Source organism: Stegodyphus dumicola, chromosome X2, assembly GCF_044657685.1.
Source record: "Stegodyphus dumicola isolate Sdum_Otavi_A_Nest chromosome X2, ASM4465768v1".
NCBI classification, from domain to species: Eukaryota; Metazoa; Arthropoda; class Arachnida; order Araneae; family Eresidae; genus Stegodyphus; species Stegodyphus dumicola.
In genome coordinates, this window is record NC_140781.1 from 128,305,473 (window position 1) to 128,327,709 (window position 22,237).

The following is a 22,237-nucleotide window of genomic DNA, read 5'->3' on the forward strand; positions in this document are numbered from 1 at the left end:
TATTCCTTTGCATTACATTTAGATTTGTGTAATTTTTGCATGGGGAAAATATGATATAGCATCCACAGTATCTTCAGCTTATTTTATTCATATACTTTTCATAAAAACAATCTGCAGAAGATACCATACCTTTATTTCTCCAAAATTATCTGTATATTTTTGGAGGCATGCTGCCTGAGTATTGTGCAATATTCCTTAATTTATAATTTTGTTAAATTTGCCATGCCGAAATAATTTTCACATAAGTAATTTATAAGTTTTCAAATGTTCAGAATGCATTATTAATATGCTCATGAAATTTTATTACTTAAGAATCATAATCTGATAAATCATAGAAAAAATTTATTAAGCAAGAAATATTTTTCATTTTTAATTTATGCAAATAATGTTGCAAGTTTTCTATATGTGCTGAAATCTGTTCTTGAAAAAAAAAATAATGTTGAACAATATTTTTTGTAACAGTCTTCATAATAGTACTTGTCACTTAGTCTGTTAATTTCAGAAACCTGTTATAAACTATTTTTATGTATTTCTTTGCTTGTTGTATATAGCTGCAGACATCACTCATCAGTTTGTGTATGACCATTGTATATGATCTCAAACTTTAAAATTAAATATCTTGGTGAAATTTTATCATATAGGAGTCAAATGTGTTTTCTATCTAGAATGGGCATAAACTTTTCATAAATATATTTGTAAGGGATAGGAGACCGTGTAAATATTAGGTTTTGTAATTTTTGCAAAACCGATTTTTAAATATGACAAAACATAAATATATGCATCATTTAAAACAATTTTCTAACTAGAAGTATGTGTCTGTGACGAACAGTTTGTAAAAATGAAGCTCATGTAAGAACTTTCATTGACACTGTGTATATTGCTTCTAGATGTAAGAAGTTTATTTGAAATTTCTTTAAAGTGGAAAAAACTTAAAGCTAGACTGTTATGTTTTCCAGATGGACACAGTTATTCTATGGTGAAGGCACTGCTTCTTCACAAAGAATGAATAGTGAAGAAAGTTCTATAGATTCTGTTGAAATAGCCTTACATATGGACAAGGTTTGATATCTTTTTCTTCTTTTAATTTTCCATGCATAAGCTTTTTTAATGAGCTTTCTACTATTAAAGATACAAATCCTGAGTTGTAACTCATAGAATTTTTCAACTGTATAATGTGCTGCAAAATATTATTCCAAGCAACGGCATATCCTTTTATTTTCTCTTTTTGTTTCTAGGGCATTTGTTCATGGTTAAGAGCCATTTTCCTCATAAAGTAAGCACATTTTCTAGTCTAAAGTTATAAAAAGCTTTTCCATGTTCTTGAAATATGTCTGAAATATTTTGTATTTTGCAGAGATGATCAGATTTTGAAAAGGAATGGCCCAGATGCTATTCAGTATTTATCATTTCAAAGGCATATTATTGTCTTTTTAGCTATAATATGTGTTATATGTTTAACTGTAGTCCTGCCTGTAAATTATCAAGGAGATCTAGGTGAGTTATTTTCATTTTATATGTCTTATTTGTAGTATAATCAAGTGCTTTGTGAGGGGGAAAAAGTTATATAGTATAAGTTTCAGTGGGCTGTCTCTGAAGTACATGAGTAAATTATTGTTGATTGTGCTTTCGCATGTTAAATTCAGCATGAAACTAGGTTGTGGCTGTTTGTGCTGATATTATAATTATTTTAATTTCTGTACTGTTTTGACATTTTTATTGATGAATGTTTTGTCACTCTGAATGGTTCAGTATATATTTTGTTTGTTAAGCAAAAGCCTAAATTTCTAGACATAAAATAGAGATCAAAGCAGGGTGCTTGTGTATTAATGCAACCACCTTGTCGATTTTTTACAGTTGAAAGGTAAAAGCTGCTTATCGGATGCAAGTTGATGATTTTTGTGTCTTTTTTTTTTTTTAGAACAATTTCCAAACTATTAATACTTATTGTCAGTAAATATTATCAGCATATGTAAAGAAAACATACTTTAACAATTTAAAATACAAATTTGAATTATTAAATAAATATTACATAATACATTAAAAATAAAATACTTAATACTACTTAAAGTCTTTTTGTGATATTTTTGTATTCTTTTTCTCCCAAAGTACAGAGTGATCTGTATTTGCTTAAAAAAAAATCAGAAGATTATGAAGACATACCTTTGTGCAGCAACACTTGGCAACAACAGCTGTCTAGTAAACACATTTCCATGTTGTTCCCTTTAGAGATTTTTTAACAATATGTTGTATTCCTGCATAAATTTTACCACAGTTTCATCCATTGCTAGCAAATTCCCCAAGCTCATATTTGAAAACTAAATTTAAGGCCAAAAAAATCATGATTTGTTTATGAAAACCATTTTTAATTGGAACACAACCAAAAAGAACACATCTGAAAATGGCAGCCTTGCTTGACTGAAATGATTATTTTGAGCATGGTTGCTGGAATAATGGTTATGTATGGTTGCCAGAATCTGGTGCATTTTGAAAATTTGGCAATTTCTATTAAGGTGGTTGTGTTAACACATATTTACCAAAAGCAATTATAAAAAGTAAGTTTTGGAAATTAGAAAAAAATATTATAACCTTCTAAATTGCAAGAAATTTCATTTATTTTTATTTGTTCTGAATATCATCAGAATTTTTGTAGTTCTTTAAAATTTTTATACTGTAAAAATATTTCTGGTAATATCCTCATTAAAGGATTCTGTTTTTTCACACTATTTGTTATTTCACTGGCATTCAAATTTCTTACTCTGTTCACATTTTCCATTTATATTTATATGAAAAATTTGAATCTGATGATCTCATGTTTTATGTTTGACTGTCCTTTATTATTTTTTCATTTATTCAGCTTGATTACTGAAATAAAAGAACACAATCCATTCCTTTCATTAAATTACATTTCATATATTTATATCTCTTATTAACTGTCATATCTGACTAACTGAATAAATTATAAAATTTGACTTTAAATTAACTGTGTGAGCATAGAAGACCACATAACACTTATTATCATTGTGATTATAATAAATTCATCATTTGTTGATCACTGATGATATACAGTCAAAAGTCTTTAATCCGGACTTGTCGGGACTTTGGTGATTCCGGATTATAGATCATCAGTTTAAATCTGTTAAGATGGCATGCTATGGAACCGTAATGTATGAAGTAAAGAACAATTATGATCTAAAGGGTATCAAAATTTACAAAAAAAAAAAAAAAAAGCTTAATATTTATTTGTTTACTTTATTAAACATTTCTTTCAATGCGCGCATGCGTAAAGCATACATTACGCATAGTCCAAATTAGAAAATTGCAACCACAAAACTATTTGATGTGTATTCGTGATATTTATGATGAGGAATTGATTTAAATCATATCATCGAGATGAAATACTACATTTAGTAAGGAATTATAAGCCAAATAAAATAAAAACATCTTCCCTGAAGATAAGGATAGTGCTGACAGATCAACTTCCAGTTCATTGCGTGCCGCGACGTCCCTCCCCCCTGCAGAGCAGTGTGAAATTGATAAAAAGATTTTGGAATTGTTAGAGAAACAAAGGATATGCCTTTATCCTTTTTTTGCAGCAATTCCACTTTTTGTTTGATGGACATCGAAACATGCTTTCACTTTGTAGATCCTTTGGCAGCTCCAGAATTGGAAATTCTTTTTGCACATAATTGAAAGTTCAAGCTTACTTTTATAAAATTGCTCTAACAGTCTGCAAAAAATAATAAGCTGGATCCTATTAGAAGATTAAGGAACAATGCAATCTGCAACATTAACTGAAATAGATAATTTAAGCTTAGCTTATACTGTCCGTTATACATTAAACACGCATACGTAAACATATTATGCGTGTGCATAAATGCATATGCGCTTGCATAAAGGTATTGTGCACATGCATAAATGCATTATGCGTTTATGCATGCGCAGAAAGTTTGTAGCTTTGAGGTTCAGATTATAGATCATTCCAGATTATGGACGTCCGGATTAAAGACTTTTGACTGTATATGGGAATAAAATTACCATTTAAATTTTATTTGTAATTGATTGAGTAAAACCAGTGAAGTTGAAAACAAAACTTTGTTGACACAGGAAATTGCTGCAAAATCCTTTGAAATGGCTATATTAAAAATATTTTATAGACTGTTAGTTATTTTGGTTCTAGAATTTTACTGTGATATCATTCTAATCAAATGAATAAAGCAATTGAAATACAAGCTTTTTGTCAGCATATTTATGTTTTATAATCTTTTTCTATATAATGTAAATGCAGTGTTGAATTTGAACGCCATTAAATACTGTAATTTCCTGAAGAAAGCCCGCATCAGTATAAACGCCGCACTTGAGAAAATGGCAGAAAAAAAAAATTATGCAGAAATGCTGCGATAGATTAAATCACGCGTGACATGGCTGTGGACCGTATAGACCCAAAATCTTGACCTATGTCCTCATATATGACAAATCAGTTAAGAAAAATGCATAGCATGAAACTAAAAAATAAATTAAAGGTAAGATAGTTTGAAAACATATTTACGTTCACAAATATACTTATATTTACCCACTAAAGAAGTCCATATTGGTCATACTCATACTATATTATAAAAAATGTTGCAACAACGAGATATTAAGTTTTGATGACAAAAGAAAATTTTAAATTTAACTTACAAAAGAATTACAGCAAACTGCACACCAAATGAAGCCATCACAATCTGATTCTTCACTATCTGAATTAAAAAGATTTAGTAAATCTTGATCTAAGTCTTCCATATCGTTACATTCATTCTCTTGGTTTACAGTCTCTTTATCTGAGGATATAATTTCAGCTTCTTTGAACGCTGCTATTATTGACGATGTTTTCACTGATCTCCACACACTTCCTACCCACTTTGCTACTTTTTCATAAGATGCTCTACACATTTTGCTGCTTTTGGTGTACGTATGCAATCTTTCGCTTATCCAACACTCCCACCACTTTCAGACTTCAGCTGTGTAGGATTTATTACCTGACAAATCTAACAATTAACAATTGTAAGATTTTTGTGAAACCACCAGGAATTATTGCTACGGTCATACACAGCTTTTGACATCTGGTTTTCAATGACTCAAGTAAATGAGCATGCATGGGATCCACTATCAATAACCTTTTTGGTTGGAAAAAAGAACCCTTACGACACTGCCAGACTTTTTGTAGCCTCTCATTCATGATTGTTTCACACATCCATTAATTCTCATTTGCGCAAATAATTATGTCATTAGGAAAATCTCCCTTCGGATTAGTTTTTCTTTTAAAAATGATCATTGGCTTTAGCTTGTCACCGTTTGCAGCACAAGCTAACGCACATGTAAATGACGTTCTTTCATGCCCGTCCTAAGCACAGATACAGTTTTTGCACCAGTTTCATCAATAGTTCTGTTTTCAGAAGAGTCAAAAGCTAACGGCGTTTCATCCATATTTATTATCTGTGATGGAAAAAGTTTTTTTGGGGGGTCAATAATATGTGTCACATATTTTAGAAAAGATGCCTTTGAAATCATTTATGTTCATTTGTTTTACCATAAATTTTGCTTGTAAGCGAATTTTTACAGTCGAAATTGCCATTTTCTTTCCTCATTGCTCCGTTATCCAGTTTGCAAGATCGTCCTCTAGTTTCAGCCACCTTACAGTACCACTTCCTTTGGCTCTTTTCTGTTGTGGCATATTTTTATGTTCTTTTTCAGTTCTCCAACACTGAATGCATCTCTCGTCCACTTCAAACTCTCTGACTGATTCTCTATTTCCAATTTGTTCAGCACATGAAATTACATTAAGCTTAAAACCAGCAGTATAGCTTCTGTGCTGTTTAGGTGACATTTTAAAACATTTTCTGCTCCCTTCTTACTTAAAAACTATCCAACAAGTACTTGAACCCAAACTGAGGGGATCTGTATCTGGCAGAATGCCAAAAAAATCGATTCATGATGAAGGGAAAATACTTCAGAATTCGTTATTGCAACGCAGGTGGTGTTCGCCTTTGAAAAAAATTGCAATAGATTTACAATGGAAAAGGCAGGGATGGGGAGAGGATGTGTTTTGGAAGATTCATCGAATGGCAGAGAAGAGAAACTAATGAGAATGCTGATTTGAAAGACAGAAGAATGTTATTGTTTTGAGATCCCGTTTAGGGTGAATATGGCACATAGGTCCGTTAAAGGGAAAGAATGTAAACAAAATAAAATTCTCAGAAAGCAACTGAGTGATCTTTTGCGTGGGAACAACAGTACCAATCTATGTGCAATGACAAGTTCATTCAAACTATGTACAATAACAAGGTCATTTAAAACTATGCACAATGACATCATAGGAAATATGTTTTTAGTGCACCTAAGCGCTGCATAGGTAGAAACGGTGCACTCGCTGAAAATTTAAGTTTTAAAAACGTAAATACTGCAGCGTTTCTTCCGGAAATTACAATAGTTAATTTTCCTAGTTTTAAATTAAATTTTATTTTAGTTATTTATTTACTCAGTGATTTATCTTTGTTATAGTTGATGAAGATAGTAGATTTGCTCGGACAACATTAAGTAATCTGGATCCTGCGTAAGTATTGAAAATTGTACAAGATTTTTTGTGACTGTTATTAGTTTTTTCCTCCTTTGAAATTTGTGTGTTGATACCAGTCTATGTGTAATGATAAAATTGCATTATACATAATGTAGAATTTAATTATCTGCTCAAAATTATACAATTATACTTCTGAATATTTAGATATTTGTCTAGGCATGTCTGGCCTCCATATGTGTAATGAGCCATGACTTCAAAAGGTAACAATATAGTCATCTAGGACTAGAACACTCCATTCCTGGACTGGCTTCTATTGCAATTTGCAATACTAATCGAGAATTGAGAGTGATCCTTTCAGAGCCTAAAGTCATGATAACCTGGTGTTACTCCTCGATGGGGAGAGCTTGGGTTTAACAGAAGAAATAGGCACCTCAATGCCTGTGAGCAAAATCATAGGGAAAAGTCTGTTGTTGTCTCCATTCGGCGATGAGAGCTATCATCTGGTGTGCTGGAAGCTAAATATGTAGTTGGGTTAGCAATTATTGATCGAATGTGGGAATACGACCTGTCAGAATGATCAGAAAAATATGATTGAGATTCTGCAGTAGTCCCAGATGCAGTTCGAGCTAATTTTAAGTCTTGAAATTAATATTCTGCCTTTCTTTGCTGACATCTGGCGAGGTGTGGTCTTGATGAGGTGGATGGGGTCAGCCATTCAGAGGCGATCAGGGTGGAGAGGTCGTTGTTGGTCGCTCCAATTTTTGAAATTAAATAATAAGACAGTTTTCTTAAAATATAGGTGTATTGCATATTAGAATCTTCAGAAAATTACGATCTGTGATACCGTGTAGTCAGAAATATGATATAGACAATTCCATAGCAATTATTATTAGAGGTGATTGTGCTTAGTCCATTGTGCTGTTGTGATTGGTCTGTACAGGAATGCTATACAAATATGTACCTTCAATTTTAAGGTCATGACGGAGGTTTTCGTTCTTGATGTAAAATGGTGCATTTGTAATGATACGTAGAAATTTGTTTTTGAGAACTTGGAGTTTCCCTATTTCACAATCTTTTGCAGTAGCGCAGACTGGAGCTGCGTATGTCAGGATGGGTCTGATGATAGCTGTGTATAGTCATCTTTTCCAGGAAAGATTAAGTCCAGAATCTTTAGCAAGTAAAGGATAAAGTTTTCGGATAATTCCTTGTGCTTTTCCTTGTATGTTGTTTGTATGTGCAGACTAAGTGAAGGATCTGTTTAGTGCAACTCCTAAATATTTCGCTTTACTGACGATGGGGAACTTTTATCTGAAAAGTAAGACGTCGCAGGTTAGTGATTTGCAGATAACCAGGATTTGGGACTTTTTGAGATTAATTTTCACTTTCCATTTGTGACACTATTTCTCTATTATGGAACTGTATCTTGAATTCTTTTGAAGACGTGATTAAGCCTCCTGGATCGTGCTATGACAGCTGTATCGTCTGCGTAACATGCCAACATGATGTTTGGTTTTCTTTGAAGCTTGGAAAATCATTTGAATAGACTAAGTAAGGAAATGGTCCAAGGATGCTTCCCTGAGCTACATTAACATGAATTTGATGAGGATGGGAGTGAAATTCGCCTTGTTGTACTGAGAAAGTTCTGCTTGTCCGGAAAGAAGTAATGATTTTAATTAGTTCTGATTGAAAGTTCATCATGATGAGCTTGTATAATAATCCTGTATGCCAGACGCGGTCAAAGGCTTTGGCCGCAGTACTATTTTTGTTGTGTATGGCCAAGCCGATAAATTGCATGATCCGGATGAGCTGATGGGTAGTAAAAAGGCTATGCCAAAATCCATGCTCCTCGTGTGAAATCTGACTATAGTCATCTTTTCCAGGACATACGGGGTAAGCCTGTTGTAGATGATGCATTTTAGATTCTTTCCCAACGTTAACAGTAGACTAATTGGTCTATAGCTATCAGGATCCTCAGGTGAGGCTTCAGAAGTAGAAAAATGCTGGCATGTTACTAAGGGGGTCGGGAAGTATGATTTGGCGAGGCAGGCATTGTAAATACTTGTTAATTTTGCAATCATGTTGGGTGGGAGATTTTTCATCATTCTATTAGTGATGGTGTCACTGTGAGGGGCCTTCTTTGAGTTCCTATGTTTGATAATATCCCAACTTCTCTTGGGTAGGTGATCTTGATGTGATTCTTGAACTGTGTTCTCAATTTCAATTTGGGAGTCATTGTTCGTGTTGGAAGGGTTTGGCCTAAACTGTCCGCGTAGATGTTCCGCAAATGCTACTGCTTTATCCTGGTTGGAGATAGCCAGTCCATTCTGCTTTCTGATTGGCTGCAGGTAGTGATAGTTTCATTTCAGTTATCTGTCTTAATTCCAAAAGGAACCATCCTCCAGACTGAGATTGTCAATTTTCTTACTCCAAGTTTTTTTTTCTGTGATTTGTAATAAGTGATTTGATTTCTGTTGTTAGCCTATTTATTTCAGTTTTAGTAGAGAGGTTCCAAGTATTGCTATAGGTATTGCTTGCAGAGTTTATTTCACTGAGTAATGATTGCTTTGATGTAAGCAGAGAGTTTACCATCTGAATATTTGCTGTTTACGGTTAAAGTTGCGTTTTGAAGAAATTCTTGGATCTTATCAGAGTATTTGAGTACTGCGATGTCAATATCTCGCTCAGTTTTAAGGGTTCCCATGTTGAATGACAAGGTTAGTGCTAGGTAATGAAATAATTACTAGTCTATTGATTTTTGGGGCACTTGTTCTTTTTGTGGAAGTCCTCCTAGCTTGGTAATCACTGAAAGATGATCGGAAGATAATTCAGTGACGACTTCCAAGGACATAGGGATATTTTCTGTGCAGAGAAAAGTCCAATATATCTTGCTTGTGGCCTGGAATATTAGGACTATAAGTGGGATCATTCAGGACAAATATGTAAATAGGGTTGTTGTGAAATAAAATACGAGGGCTATCCAGAAAGTAGATTACGTTTTGGAATAAAAAAATAAACAAAGTATAGGAAACAAATTTTATTATATGCAGATGAAAGCCACACTCAAATACTACTTTTCTACATAGTCACCATACAAATTAAGGCATTTATCGTAGCGATGTACGAGCTTGGAAATTCCTTCGTCGAAAAATTCGGCCGCCTGCGCCTTCAACCACTTCGTTACCTCTTCTTGCACAAAACTTGTGGTAACCAAGCTTTTCGCTGATGATTTCGTGCAACAAACTTCGCGAAATTTGTGGAAAACTCAAAGAAAGTTCCGTTATTGTGAAATTTCGATTTTCACGGACTTTAGCATCGACTTTTTCGAGAAGTTCGGCGGTCACTATGCTGGGTCTCCCACTTCGATCTTCGTCGTGAACATTGGTTCGGCCATTTTGAAATCTTATGACCCACTGACGCACTCCACCTTCAGTGATAATGTTGTCCCCATACACTTCACGAAGCTGCCGATAGATTTCTATCGGTTTACAGTTTTTTGCAGTCAGAAACCTTATTACTGAGCGCACCTTGCGGGATTTTCAATTAACGCAGACATTTCAAACCGTCACAGTATCTGAACGGAGCACAGCACGAACCTCTCACTAGCACGGCTAGATGCAGACTGAGCTGTGCAACGCTCTGACCCCAAGATGGCCGCGCTAGCCCCGCCCCTAGCGGACACAGACGGAAACGTAATCTACTTCCTGGATGGCCCTCGTATAATTCTGAATTGTGCAGCCGTTTCCGTTGCTATTATGACAGCCTCCAGTCGATATGTTTTGCATTCCAGTCTCCACTGGCGATGCATGGTTCCTGACTTTGCAGTATGTCATCCAGGTTGCTGTTGTTGATGGGATTTTTCGGAGGGTTATAAACATAGCAGAAATTTAATTTCCCTATTTTGGGGGGCTTGACTTGCATGTTAATCATTTCATAAGCTTTGGAATTCTTTATTTTCATCATGCAGGCTTCGTAGATCCATTTTACATATATAAGGACTCCACCGCCTCTGTGGCACCATCTGTCACAGCGAAAGGTAGTATAATTTGCAAAATTAAGATTTTTACATGGAGTGGCATGAGTTTCAGTTATCAAAGTAATGTCCAGATCTTCTTTTAAGATGAAGTCATGAAGTTCACGAATTTTTGTTGTTACATTTTGCACATTCCAGAGTAAAATTTGGTAGGAGAATACGAGTTGTATGCTTGATTATTCATCCTGGCTGGTGAGGGGCCTGGCTGTGCTTTTGGTTATTTTAGTAACCTGAATATCCTTAAATATAGTGAGTACTGTTGTAAGCTTAGCTATTACCGCTTTAGCTTCTGCGAGTTTTTGAGATAATTCAGATATTTCTGCTAAATTTTTGTCATTCTGCGGGTTAGCACTATTCAAAACCACTTTTTCTGAGTGAAATCTGGGTCCTTGCTGCTTGGGTTTTGGGAGAGCACTGCATGCATGATAACTGGGTACCTGCTGAAGTCCACAGTTTGCAGAAGTCGGTGGAGTGTCCTTTGGTTTGGTGCAATCCCTAGATTCTTGCCCTGCCCTGCATTTCACACAACATGGAGGGAGTTTACATGTTTTTTGTGCATGGTTAAGATTCTTGCCCTGCCCTGCATTTCACACAACATGGAGGGATTTTACATGTACTTTGTGCTGGTTAAAGCCCTGGCAGCGGTAATACTGTGTAGAGCCTTTACGTCATCTGTAGTCTTCTATACTAATTTGTAGTCTCATTAAATATTCCAAGTTAGTTCTGGATTTATCATTTCATGGCAAAAAACACAAGGTATAGAGGCATTTTAATAATGTCTGGGCCACCATATTTTGTCAGTTGAACCACATTTTCAACTTGGAAATGAAGTTTAGTTCAAGTTCAGTTCCCACATCCGTACTTCCGAGCATCCCATCCTACTCCCACATCCATTGGAGGGGTGTAGGATGGGATGCTTCGAAGTACGACCTTAATCTTTTTAGCATCCAGCAGGACATGGGTGTAATATTTAATGCCTTTTTGATTGAAAAGGGCTGTGATTTGGTGGTGTGTATCAGAACTGAAGAGTTTTTATGTCGAACTGGTAATCACTAGTAACTAGTAATTTTAGCTTTGCAGTCCTGAAGTTTTTCATCATCTAGAACCTTAATCAGCTGCTTCTAGGTTATGCCCTCATCTTTTATGGTTAGCAAGGAATTTTTGATTTCCTGCATGGATACTGGAAACCTTCTGTGTCCTCATCTGCTGGAGTTTCCTCACTGGCTTCAGGTACTGCGACCTCTGTCGAAGCTTCTTGATTGGCAGCAGAGGTTGATGTTACAGGCTTGGGAGTCGGGATGCTTTCCTGTGCATTAGGCCTTTCAAGGGCTCCAACAGATGAACCTTTTGTAGTGTTATCAAAAAGCTTTTTTTTTGTTTTTCCTTTAGTTTTGCTAGATTTTTTCCTGACGGTAGGCAAGTTTTCATATGGGAGTTCAACTACTTCGTTCTCCTCATTCGGTACCAAGAATCTATATTTCGTGAGATTTTCAGTAGGTTTGATAGCTTTGCTGTTAGGACTGTGACTCTTATATAGTGTGTCTGCTGGAAATCCATGTAATCCTCTTTCAGTTTCCTTTAGCCAATGGGGAAGAATCATTGGGATTGAAGGTTGGCTGGAGGTCTTGTTTCTCATCTGCCTTGAATGCCATCATCTTGGTGAGAATCCTCAGAGTGAGTTCATCATCCATGGAGATTTACTAATTTTGCCGAGTCTACGAAATTTGCACACTAGTTGTTGGGTAAGTGCCATAGCGAAAACAGTAAGGAAGCGTAATCAAAAACTCAAAAGTGCTAAGTCTCAAATAATCAGAAACAAAAAAAAAAAAAAAAAAAAAAAAAAAAAAAAAAAAACGAATGGCCTACTTTAAAAGCAGTATCTGAAATCGGAATATACCCCATAACTTTCATCTTATCACTTCCATCATTCTAATAGGATCCAGTTATCATGTAATCACTTTCATCATTTTAATAGGATATTAGCATTTTAGTGTGAATGAACTGTACAAGGAAATACTATTTGGTAGAAAATATTAATACAAGAAACTGAATTTAGGCTGGCAAGATTATAAGGATAAGCTATAAGAAACTATTTCATTTTTAAAGAAGTAAATAGTTTTAGCATTCACTTGTCAACATTCATATGTTGTACGTTATGCTTTGGGCAAGATGTCCTTGCATTGGTTTCAGAAGCATGCTTTACAGTACAGTATTCTAATATTTTATCCCTGTCATTCCAACAAAATATTATCACTTGTAAGAAAAATTTGGCATTCTCCATAAATTGGTTCCCTAAGCAGCTGCCTAGATTACCTATGTATAAAACTGGACCTGACAGAAAACAATGATGATTGTCATAATACAAGTTGTCTTCTTAAAGCATATTGTAGATTTTCAAATGAAGGTTTGATTTTTGTATCACACAGGTACCTGTGCAGCATTATTTTTAAAAACAAAGCAGGTTGATAACTATGCGAGTACATGCTGATAAATATGCAAAGTGTTTGAATATCTACTACGTTCTTCAGATTTTGCATGGCAGTGTTTTTTAATAATGGATAAGATAAATGGATTGATGCAGAATAAATATGCACTCAATACACATGAATCAACTGCTTATTCTTTCACTAATGGTGTTCATTTTAGAACTTACATATGATTTTCTTCCTTGATTTAGAAGCTACAGAGTAATGTTTGTATATGCATTGACATAATATATTTAACTAAAATTTATATGAAAGGCTTTTGTAATGTGCTGCTTCATCTGTTTTTGACTGTATCATTCTGTGCATATTTCTTCTAGGTCATCCTACTTATGGGTCCACGTTGGTTGTTCCTTTCTTTTCCTGTTATTGGGTATAATTGTGATGAAGCACTTTTCTGTGAATTTAAAGCTCAGTGATAATGAGAGTTTGGTAAATAGTATTTTATTTTTGATAAATTGTTATATAGATGATAAAAAAATCATTTATCACTTTTAAAACTAGGAAGTATTTGATTTCAGGTTGTATGTTAAAGTGCATCGAGACAAGATTCAAATCTTCAGCTACTCATTTATCTTCTATTCAGCAAAAATAATATTTATGATGGTAAACTGAATAAATAGGAAATAAGTGTAAAATATGAATGATAACTTTTCAGATTATTTTTTCTAACTTGCATATCACATTATATATTATTTATAAAATGTTTTAATCTTTAAAATCAATTTATCGAAGAGTGTTATTTCCAGATATAAGAGAATGACATTTCAAGCTCTCAAGCGCAAAGTGTAGAACATAACTCAGATTCATGCAGTTTGATTCTAATTTGTAAAAGTGTAATATCTGTACCATTGTTTGACTTCTTTTACATATTTATTACAATTTTATGCTTAAATTAAATGCATTAAGATATGAGTAGGCAGATCCTGCCAGTAGAAAATTATCAGTTGTTACCAGTGTCCCTGACTCTGATTGGAGGTACTTTTTTTGATAACATTGCACTATTAAACCTGCAAATTTCATAAAAATTTATGAAAAAGTATTATTGTAAAAGAAATTTCTACATGATGCAAAGAAAACTTGATTAGCCACTGGCAGTACACAGAGGTCAGTCACATCATGATGCAAATGTTGATGTTGCATAAGGCACATGACACTATGAGATTATGAATAATTGTCCAACAAGAAAATCTGATGTTTTAAACAAATCTCTGCATATTTATCACTTCTGTGCCACTGAAATTTTGAACTAAATCTCCAAACTACCAGGGGGGGGGGAGTCTGCCTGGTTTGTTTTCACTTAAACTATACTGTATATTGCTTCTCTGCAAATCGAATGAACTTTAAAATTTCGCTCTGAGATATATGGAAGTTGTGTTTTGGGAAGGAAATTAAGAATGATTCTTTGCTTAATATTTCTTTGATTAACTATTCTTATTTTCATCTGCAAAAATTATAAAAGTTTCCTCCATGGATAAATTTAATCTTGAAGCTTTCAGCATCTGTAACAATTTGCTATTTTGGATAGTGACTGAATCCATTTTATGGTCAATTATATCTGTGACTTCTTTCTTTCCTTTTCCCTCAATTAATTTTTATTTTAGATTTGGGGATAGCATTGTTTGTGTGTGTGTTCTTTCACTATTTGCTAAAAAAGGATAGTACAGTAAATCATTGAAATCAGGCTATTCAAAATGTCATCTTTATACCATTTTTGCTACTTAATTTGTTTGTATTAATTTACATATGCTTTCAGGTTCTTTCACTATACTGGACTTCAGAATTAAAGTTATAAATTAATTATAATGTTATGTAGTTTCATTGGAACTTGTCTAACATTGTCAAAGTATTATTGTTGTGATAAATACAGGAGAAATTACAGTGATCTAAGTTGGAATATTAGATTAAAAGAGGACAGGTTTTTCAATGCTTATAGTTCCGATAGGTGGAAACTATATCATTATCTGCACTGTTTTCGGAAAAATTTCAGAAGCTTCTAGAAAATCCAAATTGAAAGGTATATTAGTGCAAGCAATGGTTTTGGTTTCCCAAAACCGAAAAATTGTGGTTTTATTCAAACAGTGAGAAACAAATGAAGACATTTGAACCTTTTTTTTGTGTGTGTTTTCCCCATATTTAATTTGTTCCTTCACTCTTGGATTTCAGTGGTCTGCGGGTTTGTCCTTCATATGCAAAATAGCACTCGCAAAAAATTATAAATGCCTTAAAGTACGAAGATCTAGTATTTTGTCTTTTGCAAATAGGAACTTGATTTTGTTAATAGATTTAAAAGAAACTGTAGTCCCACACTATTTGAGGCATTTGGAAAGGAGAGGGCTGAGTTTAGGAATAAATGGATAGCAAATGGATGGTATTGAAGTGTCCTTACTGTGAAGACCTGAAATTGAAGGAGATGAATGTTTCCTAAATGCTGTGTCAATGATGATGGAAGGATAACTTTGAGGAGCAGCAGTACCTTTCAGAGCCTTCAGTTCACTTGCCAAGGTAAGATGAGTAGAGCATAAATGAATAGCACAATGAACAATGTAAGAAGATTTCTTTTTTTTTTTTTTTTTTTTTTTTTTTTAATATGATTGGCCTGCATAATTATGAGAGATCAAGAGGACAGCCAAAAGTTTGCAAAAAAAAAAAAAAAAACTTCGGGTGCAATTTATTTTTACATTTCATAATGAATATATCCTAGGAAGGAACTGAATTATTAAATCCAGCTTTATATGTCAATTGTGTTATCATCATAAGAATTCAGTGTGGAAAGAAAGCAAGATTTTGCAGTTTCTTTTAAATCTATCTATAAAGTCAAGTTTTCATTTATAAATGAAGAAACACTGGACTTTCTTTCATGGAGCATTTTTAAAATTCCCGAGTGTGTTCTTGTACATAAACTGTTTTGAGCCTACCTTTCAACCTAATATTTTAATTTGCATGTGAAGTCCTATAAAACTTCTGCTGTCTTTATTGCAACAACAGCACTTTTTAAATTATGAAACTAGTTTCAACGAAAGTGCAATCAATGATATTTTTAGTATTTGTGCTAATTTTTATGTTGAACTACTTTTAGTAATTTAGAGGTTGTTAAAAAGTTAACAAGATATATTTTTTGAAGAAAATATAAAAGTGACCAATAATTGAATTTGAACTTCATCTGTAGAATTCTGTTTCATGTAAGAAGAATAGCAAAATTTATTAATTTCACTTAACAAATTCTCACAGTAATTTAAATAATAGATTGAGGTTGCTCCCTGGTTATGAGTGTCTGAAATAGTTTTATCCAGGTTGTTCCACCAGTTGCAAGTTACATGTGTATAGGAGGTCCGACTAAGTACATCTAATGTCATCTGTAGAAGATTCATCTAGATCTGAGGTTCTCAACCTTTTGATTAACATGTACTATCTAAACAAAAATTTAACATTTTAGTACCACCACTACAAAGTACTACTACCACCACCACTCTTGAACAAAGCTCAAATGGCATAAATTTACGAGTGTTAGAGAAAAAACTCAATCAGGATGTTGGGGTTTTAATTTTTGAATTTAATAGTTCAAAATACTTTGCTTCTTTGCGTACCACCGGTTGAGAACCCCTGAACTAGAGCATTGAATGTCTGATGCAGTAGGGAGATGATGGATAGAGAGTTCTCTCAGGAGCTTACTACTGCATCTAGGAAAAAAAAAAGGTTTCTGGGCAAACTAAATACAGGACCTAGCACAGCAGGCCGTTTGAGCTTGAGAGATTGGCAGTGTGTGTCCTTGCTCAGTGGAATACACAAGAGTCCATCTTTTATGGAGCTGCATGCACCATTTTTGGACGCAAGATTGGGGCTGTGCTCATTTAGTGATGAGTTGTGATTCAGAGTGATTTTCTATATTCCTTCATCTGAGAGAGGCCTAGGCCGTCTATCAATCCCCAACATAAGGGAAGTTGACCATTTTGATGGAACTGGAAACCTTTTGGGCCGAAACATCACTCTAGATGTTTGGTTGTTTGTTTTGAATACAGCAAAACACATAAGGACTATGGAAGGGAAGGGTTGCCTTTAGGGAGGATTTTAAGGAAAACTGTCACATATAAACTTGGGGAAAACACTGAAAACACTCATGCATCCAGCTTGTTCACTAGGGCTCAAACTTGAATCGGAAGCACTAGTTTCTTAGTGGTTTTAGCCACTTTATCATTAGTGGATCATCATACTGTATGGATGCACACCGATACATGTTTTTGTGAGCTGTTGGAAAAGACTTTAATTTTATGCACGATAATTTAAACGCCATGCAGAGTTAAATAGGTTGACATTTTCAGGCAGAGCTATTACACGACTTTGCCGTATTCAACATCCTCCAAAGGCCTTTCAAGCAATAATATTCATGCTTTCAGAAGAATGGGATTTGTTATCACAAGCTATGATCAGCCATCTCGTGTACATTTTTATGGCTCATTGTGAGGCATTTTAAGCTGTGAAAGGTTGCCACATTCTTATTTGCTGAATCAGTCAGGATATAGTAGGTGTAATATTTTTGTCAATTTGGGAGTCATTTCATATCTCAAAAGTTTACCTCCCGATTATTTTGCTAGGTTGTTATTGGTTATCTCATAGGTGTGTACAGGAATCTCACATGTGCGTACAGGAATTTATTTTGATAAACTAATTATTTTTCAATATATATATATATATATATATATATATATATATATATTTTTTTTTTTTTTGGTATTTGTAACCTTAATTTTGGACACTAGTGTATATATGGAAATTGCAGTTATAAAATCCTGTTTAATATCAAAATAATTTTAAATCTAGGAAACATTATGCATTTCAATTAATTCTATGCTGTTCACTGAAAGTTTTATTTTACAGGTTAATCGAACATTGTTAATATCAAATGTGCCTAAAGATCTTTGCGAAGAGAGCATTTTGATGCAGCATTTCCAGTAAGTTGTTCTCTAAATAAAAAATATCTTGGAGGAGGAGGTTATTATCAATACAACAACACAAATACATAAATACTGTTTGATGTTAATCATAAATACATAAAAGTTTTATGATAAACTGTGTGTTATATATGACTCATCATTCATATCTTGAGGGATGAATAAATCTTTGAAAAATATTTAAGCAGTTTCTCATAATTATCTTTTAGATATGTAGATGAGAATTATATGATTAGGAAATTCTGAATTGAACCAACTGTATGCCATTTTTTAATGTGAGAGGCGCATTTGCTTTGTATGAGAGTAATCAGGAAAACAATCATCAAAATTCTGAATCATTTTTCTAATCATCACCTAAAAAGATACCCACAATGGTTGCATTTATCATATGTTTCATGAGTGAACATGTAGTTATATATCCTAATTGTCCTAGTTAAAATAGTGGTTCGTTTTAAATTGCTGAGAGCTGCGATTAGTGTTTTGTACTTTTCATTGTGAATCATAAGATGAAATAAAGAATGTTTCATAGATAGTATTTAAGGACATTTGTTAAATTCATAAGTAATATCTATTATTTAGCCGTTAACTAAATGTAACTAATATCTGTAATCTGATTCTACTGACATTTATAAAATATTTTACTTTATTCATAACTTCACAGTTTTCAAAATCCTTCAGCAGAAGCAAAGAGCCAGAATGGTATTTTTTTAGGAACCTCTCCCTATCTTATCTGTGATGAATGTGCAAATGTATGGCGAAAGTTGTTTTTGGTAATTTTTCTAAAATCTTTCTTGTATTCTATAAGATGATTTTTGCTCTGAAGTATGTAATGGCTTTATCTGTTAGGAATATTCTGTGGATGTACTATCAAAGCCTTATATTTCAGTATCTTTCCTAATCTATGATTTACTGTCAGGACAGAAACAAATAACACTCATATTCTGGACTAACTTATCCTAAGAACCAGAAATAAACTGACTGTTGCAATATATTACAAAGCAATGGACAACCTAGCAGTAATTTCTTTTGGTTTCTATTATCATTGTATGCATTTTTGTTTTGGCTGAAAAAGCTCAGAAATTCTCCTGTCTGTATGATCTATATAAAATAGAATACTAAGATATCCAACAGACTGCAGAAAGCAACAGATATTCATCAGCTTCTATATAAAACCGAATTAGATCAGTTCACAGATTACAGAAAACATTTCAAATGGTGAAAAAAGAATGTGTGGCATGGATGCACTGAGCTGATCAATGTTTATTAATGTTTAACAATGCTTTTATCTGGAACATTGTGTACAGTGAAGTTTTTGATTAATTCCATAAGTTCATTTATTTTGTTGCCTTTACTGCTCATTGTTGTGCGAAGTTTGAGTTATGTTATAAAATAAAACAATAAAATTATTGAATCACCTTTATTTACTCATTATTTCATTTTGTTTAATCTTGTCACCAAGTCTCGAAATGCGTGTTCAGTTTTAAAGTTTGATTTATTCTCTAACTTTTAACACTCCCATTCTCACTCTTATGCAATACACACTGTAACATGTTTCATGTGTTCGTTTTTCAATTCGTTAGAGAGTCAGGGGCTTACTGTTAAACTAGAAATAATGCCAACAGTGACCATGGAAATTAGTCAGAAAGGACAGAAATAATGCAAAGGAAAAAATATACATCAGGTGTACACATCATTTCCATCTCTAATGAGACAAAACATTAACAAGGGTGCTGTATTGGATCACAGTCCCCACAGTTAATAGCTGAAATTACCGAACACAGAAATGACATTCATAGAATCACCATTGGTAATAGCTTTAACCCCTTCGCGATGGCATGTTGCTGAACTGAAAACCCTCTGCAGACGGGTGTGTAATAGATGCATCAGTCCTAAACATCGCTAGCAGCCGGGTAATGCACTGGCGCATCGTTGCTTGCATTGAGCTTCCAGACAGGTGTTGCATATATGTATTCTCAAACATACTCATTCTTTTAGAAGTTTTTTAAATCTCTAATTAGCACTCCATGTCCATTACAGTTATCTTATTTGAACATATACATTGTTGACCTCGTGTGTGAAGTCCTTTCTGATTCTCATGATTCACTTACATGTACGAGCTGATGATATAAAAATAAAACCTAGCTGATGCGCAGTTGGCTTCATGTGATATAAACATTGAACAGTTTCCGATGCTTCAAATTTTTTTTTTTTTTTTTCTTGCGGAAGATTGGGAGTGGAGTTGTGGTTTTAAGAACTCTGGTTTTTATTCAGTTTGCATCTTCTTTAGATAGCAGGCGTAAGTTTTTTTGCACTGGTTAATAGAGTTAAACTGATAGTGCATTGTCGAAGAGAAAGGTGATTTTAATGGAAGAAGAGTATATTCAAATTGTAATGCGCATGAGTGACTGTTTTGACACTGAAAACTCTAGATTTAATTGAGAATGAGACTGAATTGGAAGTTTGTTTTGCTTTTACCTCACAGTCCAGGAGAACAGTGGCTACTCTGTCATCATCTCGAACTGTTAAGTAATTGAATGAATTTAGGAGAATTCCAGAATTAAACTTAATTCACAGCTATGAAAATGAAATTGATTTTTTTACCATTTTTTCAATAATCTAATTGTAATAGTTGAAGAAACTAATAATTTCTGTGAAGAGAAGATGAGTGAAAATCCATCTTCTCCAAAATCAACATACTCCTCTAGATATGCTTAAAATGAGGAGATTCCTAGGATTAATTTTTCTTCTGGAATGGAATAATTGAAAAGGTTTTCGTCGAAATGTGTTTTGTAACTAATGAAATGATATGATAGTGACTAGATTTATCGTACATTTTATTATTTTTACGTATGTTTAGACTAAGATTTAAGAAAGTTTTTTACAGCAATTCATCAAGATGAGTCAAATATTTTATTTTGCATTTAGATTTTAATTAAAATGTTTTCAGAATCTCTTGATATTCTGTATTTATGATTATATTAGTGTAAGATACTATTACAGAAAAAATCAAAACAATTGGTAAAAAAATATTTTTAATGAATTTTTTTTTTTTTTTTATTTTAAGTTAGGCTTATCTTGCCTTGATCATATTACTGCAACAACACACTGTCTCCAAGATGGGTTGTGCTTAGCGCAATGTCGTCTCCTAAGACGATCAACCTTCTCACTGCGTACCTTTTTTAAAATCAAAATAGGTTAAAAAATTGCATATTTTTTATTACATATATCAAACCTACATACATTTTAGAGTTGAAATATACAAGAATTTTTTGTAAAAGTTTTTTTTTCAATATAGAATTAGATCATAGAGAAAGGTTGTCGGAATACTGAAATTGAAGAAAAATGATATAAAAGGAAAATTTTGAAAATTAATATTGGTTAAATTATGATTTATTTTATAAAATACCAAGGTAAAACATATATACTATATATTGTATATATAAATTTTTTCAATCAATCGAAACATATATATCAGTTTTGCACCACTGTCGAACGTTTTCAATAGGAACTGAATTTTCAGATTCATCACTATCTGCAGAGGAATCCGAGAAATTCTCATCAGTTTCGCTATACCTATCTTCAATATACTTGAAATCAGAGTCTGAACTACTATCAGTGTCAGGAATATAGGTTATATCACTCGCGAAATGATTTCTGCCAGACATCTTTGAGCTCTGAAAAGCATGCGCGAAATGCTACATTACATATTCTTGTACATTTGGCAGAAATGTGGACAACTGATGCCATCTGTTAGCCCACATCTAAATTAACAATTAAACATCACAGAAAAGCCGAAAGGAAACCTTGAATGGGAAATTTTGCTACTTCTACATTGCCCATGGAAATCGCGAGATGTGCAGCGAGAGGGTTAACTGCTGATGCATATATGATACATCCATCCTGAAGGGGTTAACGGAAATACATCTTTAATGAAATACACTCTTTTGCAAAAAAATCGAAGCGCCAAGAAGGGCTTTTGCAATCGTGATGAAATTCAGCATGCAAAAACATCTTGATCGAACATGCAAATGATCAAAGTTTCAAGACAAATGAACAGAAATCGCAATCATAGCACACATTTCTAGTGCGCTATTCGCAAAGTATAAAACAGTATAAGTAACAGAGGCTTTTTTGTTGTTGCCATTGTAATTCCGTAAAGAAGCAACTAAAGATGCCATTACGGCAATATGCAAGACCTTACAGACAACTAAACGACTTTGAA

The 22,237-nt window shown here is 33.6% G+C and overlaps 1 protein-coding gene across 2 annotated transcripts in view; it reads left to right on the forward strand.

The window, feature by feature from the left end:
* The window catches only part of Tmem63 (transmembrane protein 63), a 170,835-nt gene that overhangs the window by 75,800 nt on the left and 72,798 nt on the right, over positions 1-22,237 (forward strand). For both annotated transcript variants that reach the window (XM_085809371.1, XM_085809370.1), the window contains exons 4-9: positions 957-1,059; positions 1,236-1,273; positions 1,355-1,494; positions 6,538-6,589; positions 13,387-13,498; positions 17,942-18,015. In XM_085809371.1, the coding sequence (XP_085665497.1) occupies positions 957-1,059; positions 1,236-1,273; positions 1,355-1,494; positions 6,538-6,589; positions 13,387-13,498; positions 17,942-18,015 (519 nt within the window). The remainder of the gene's footprint in view (positions 1-956; positions 1,060-1,235; positions 1,274-1,354; positions 1,495-6,537; positions 6,590-13,386; positions 13,499-17,941; positions 18,016-22,237) is intronic.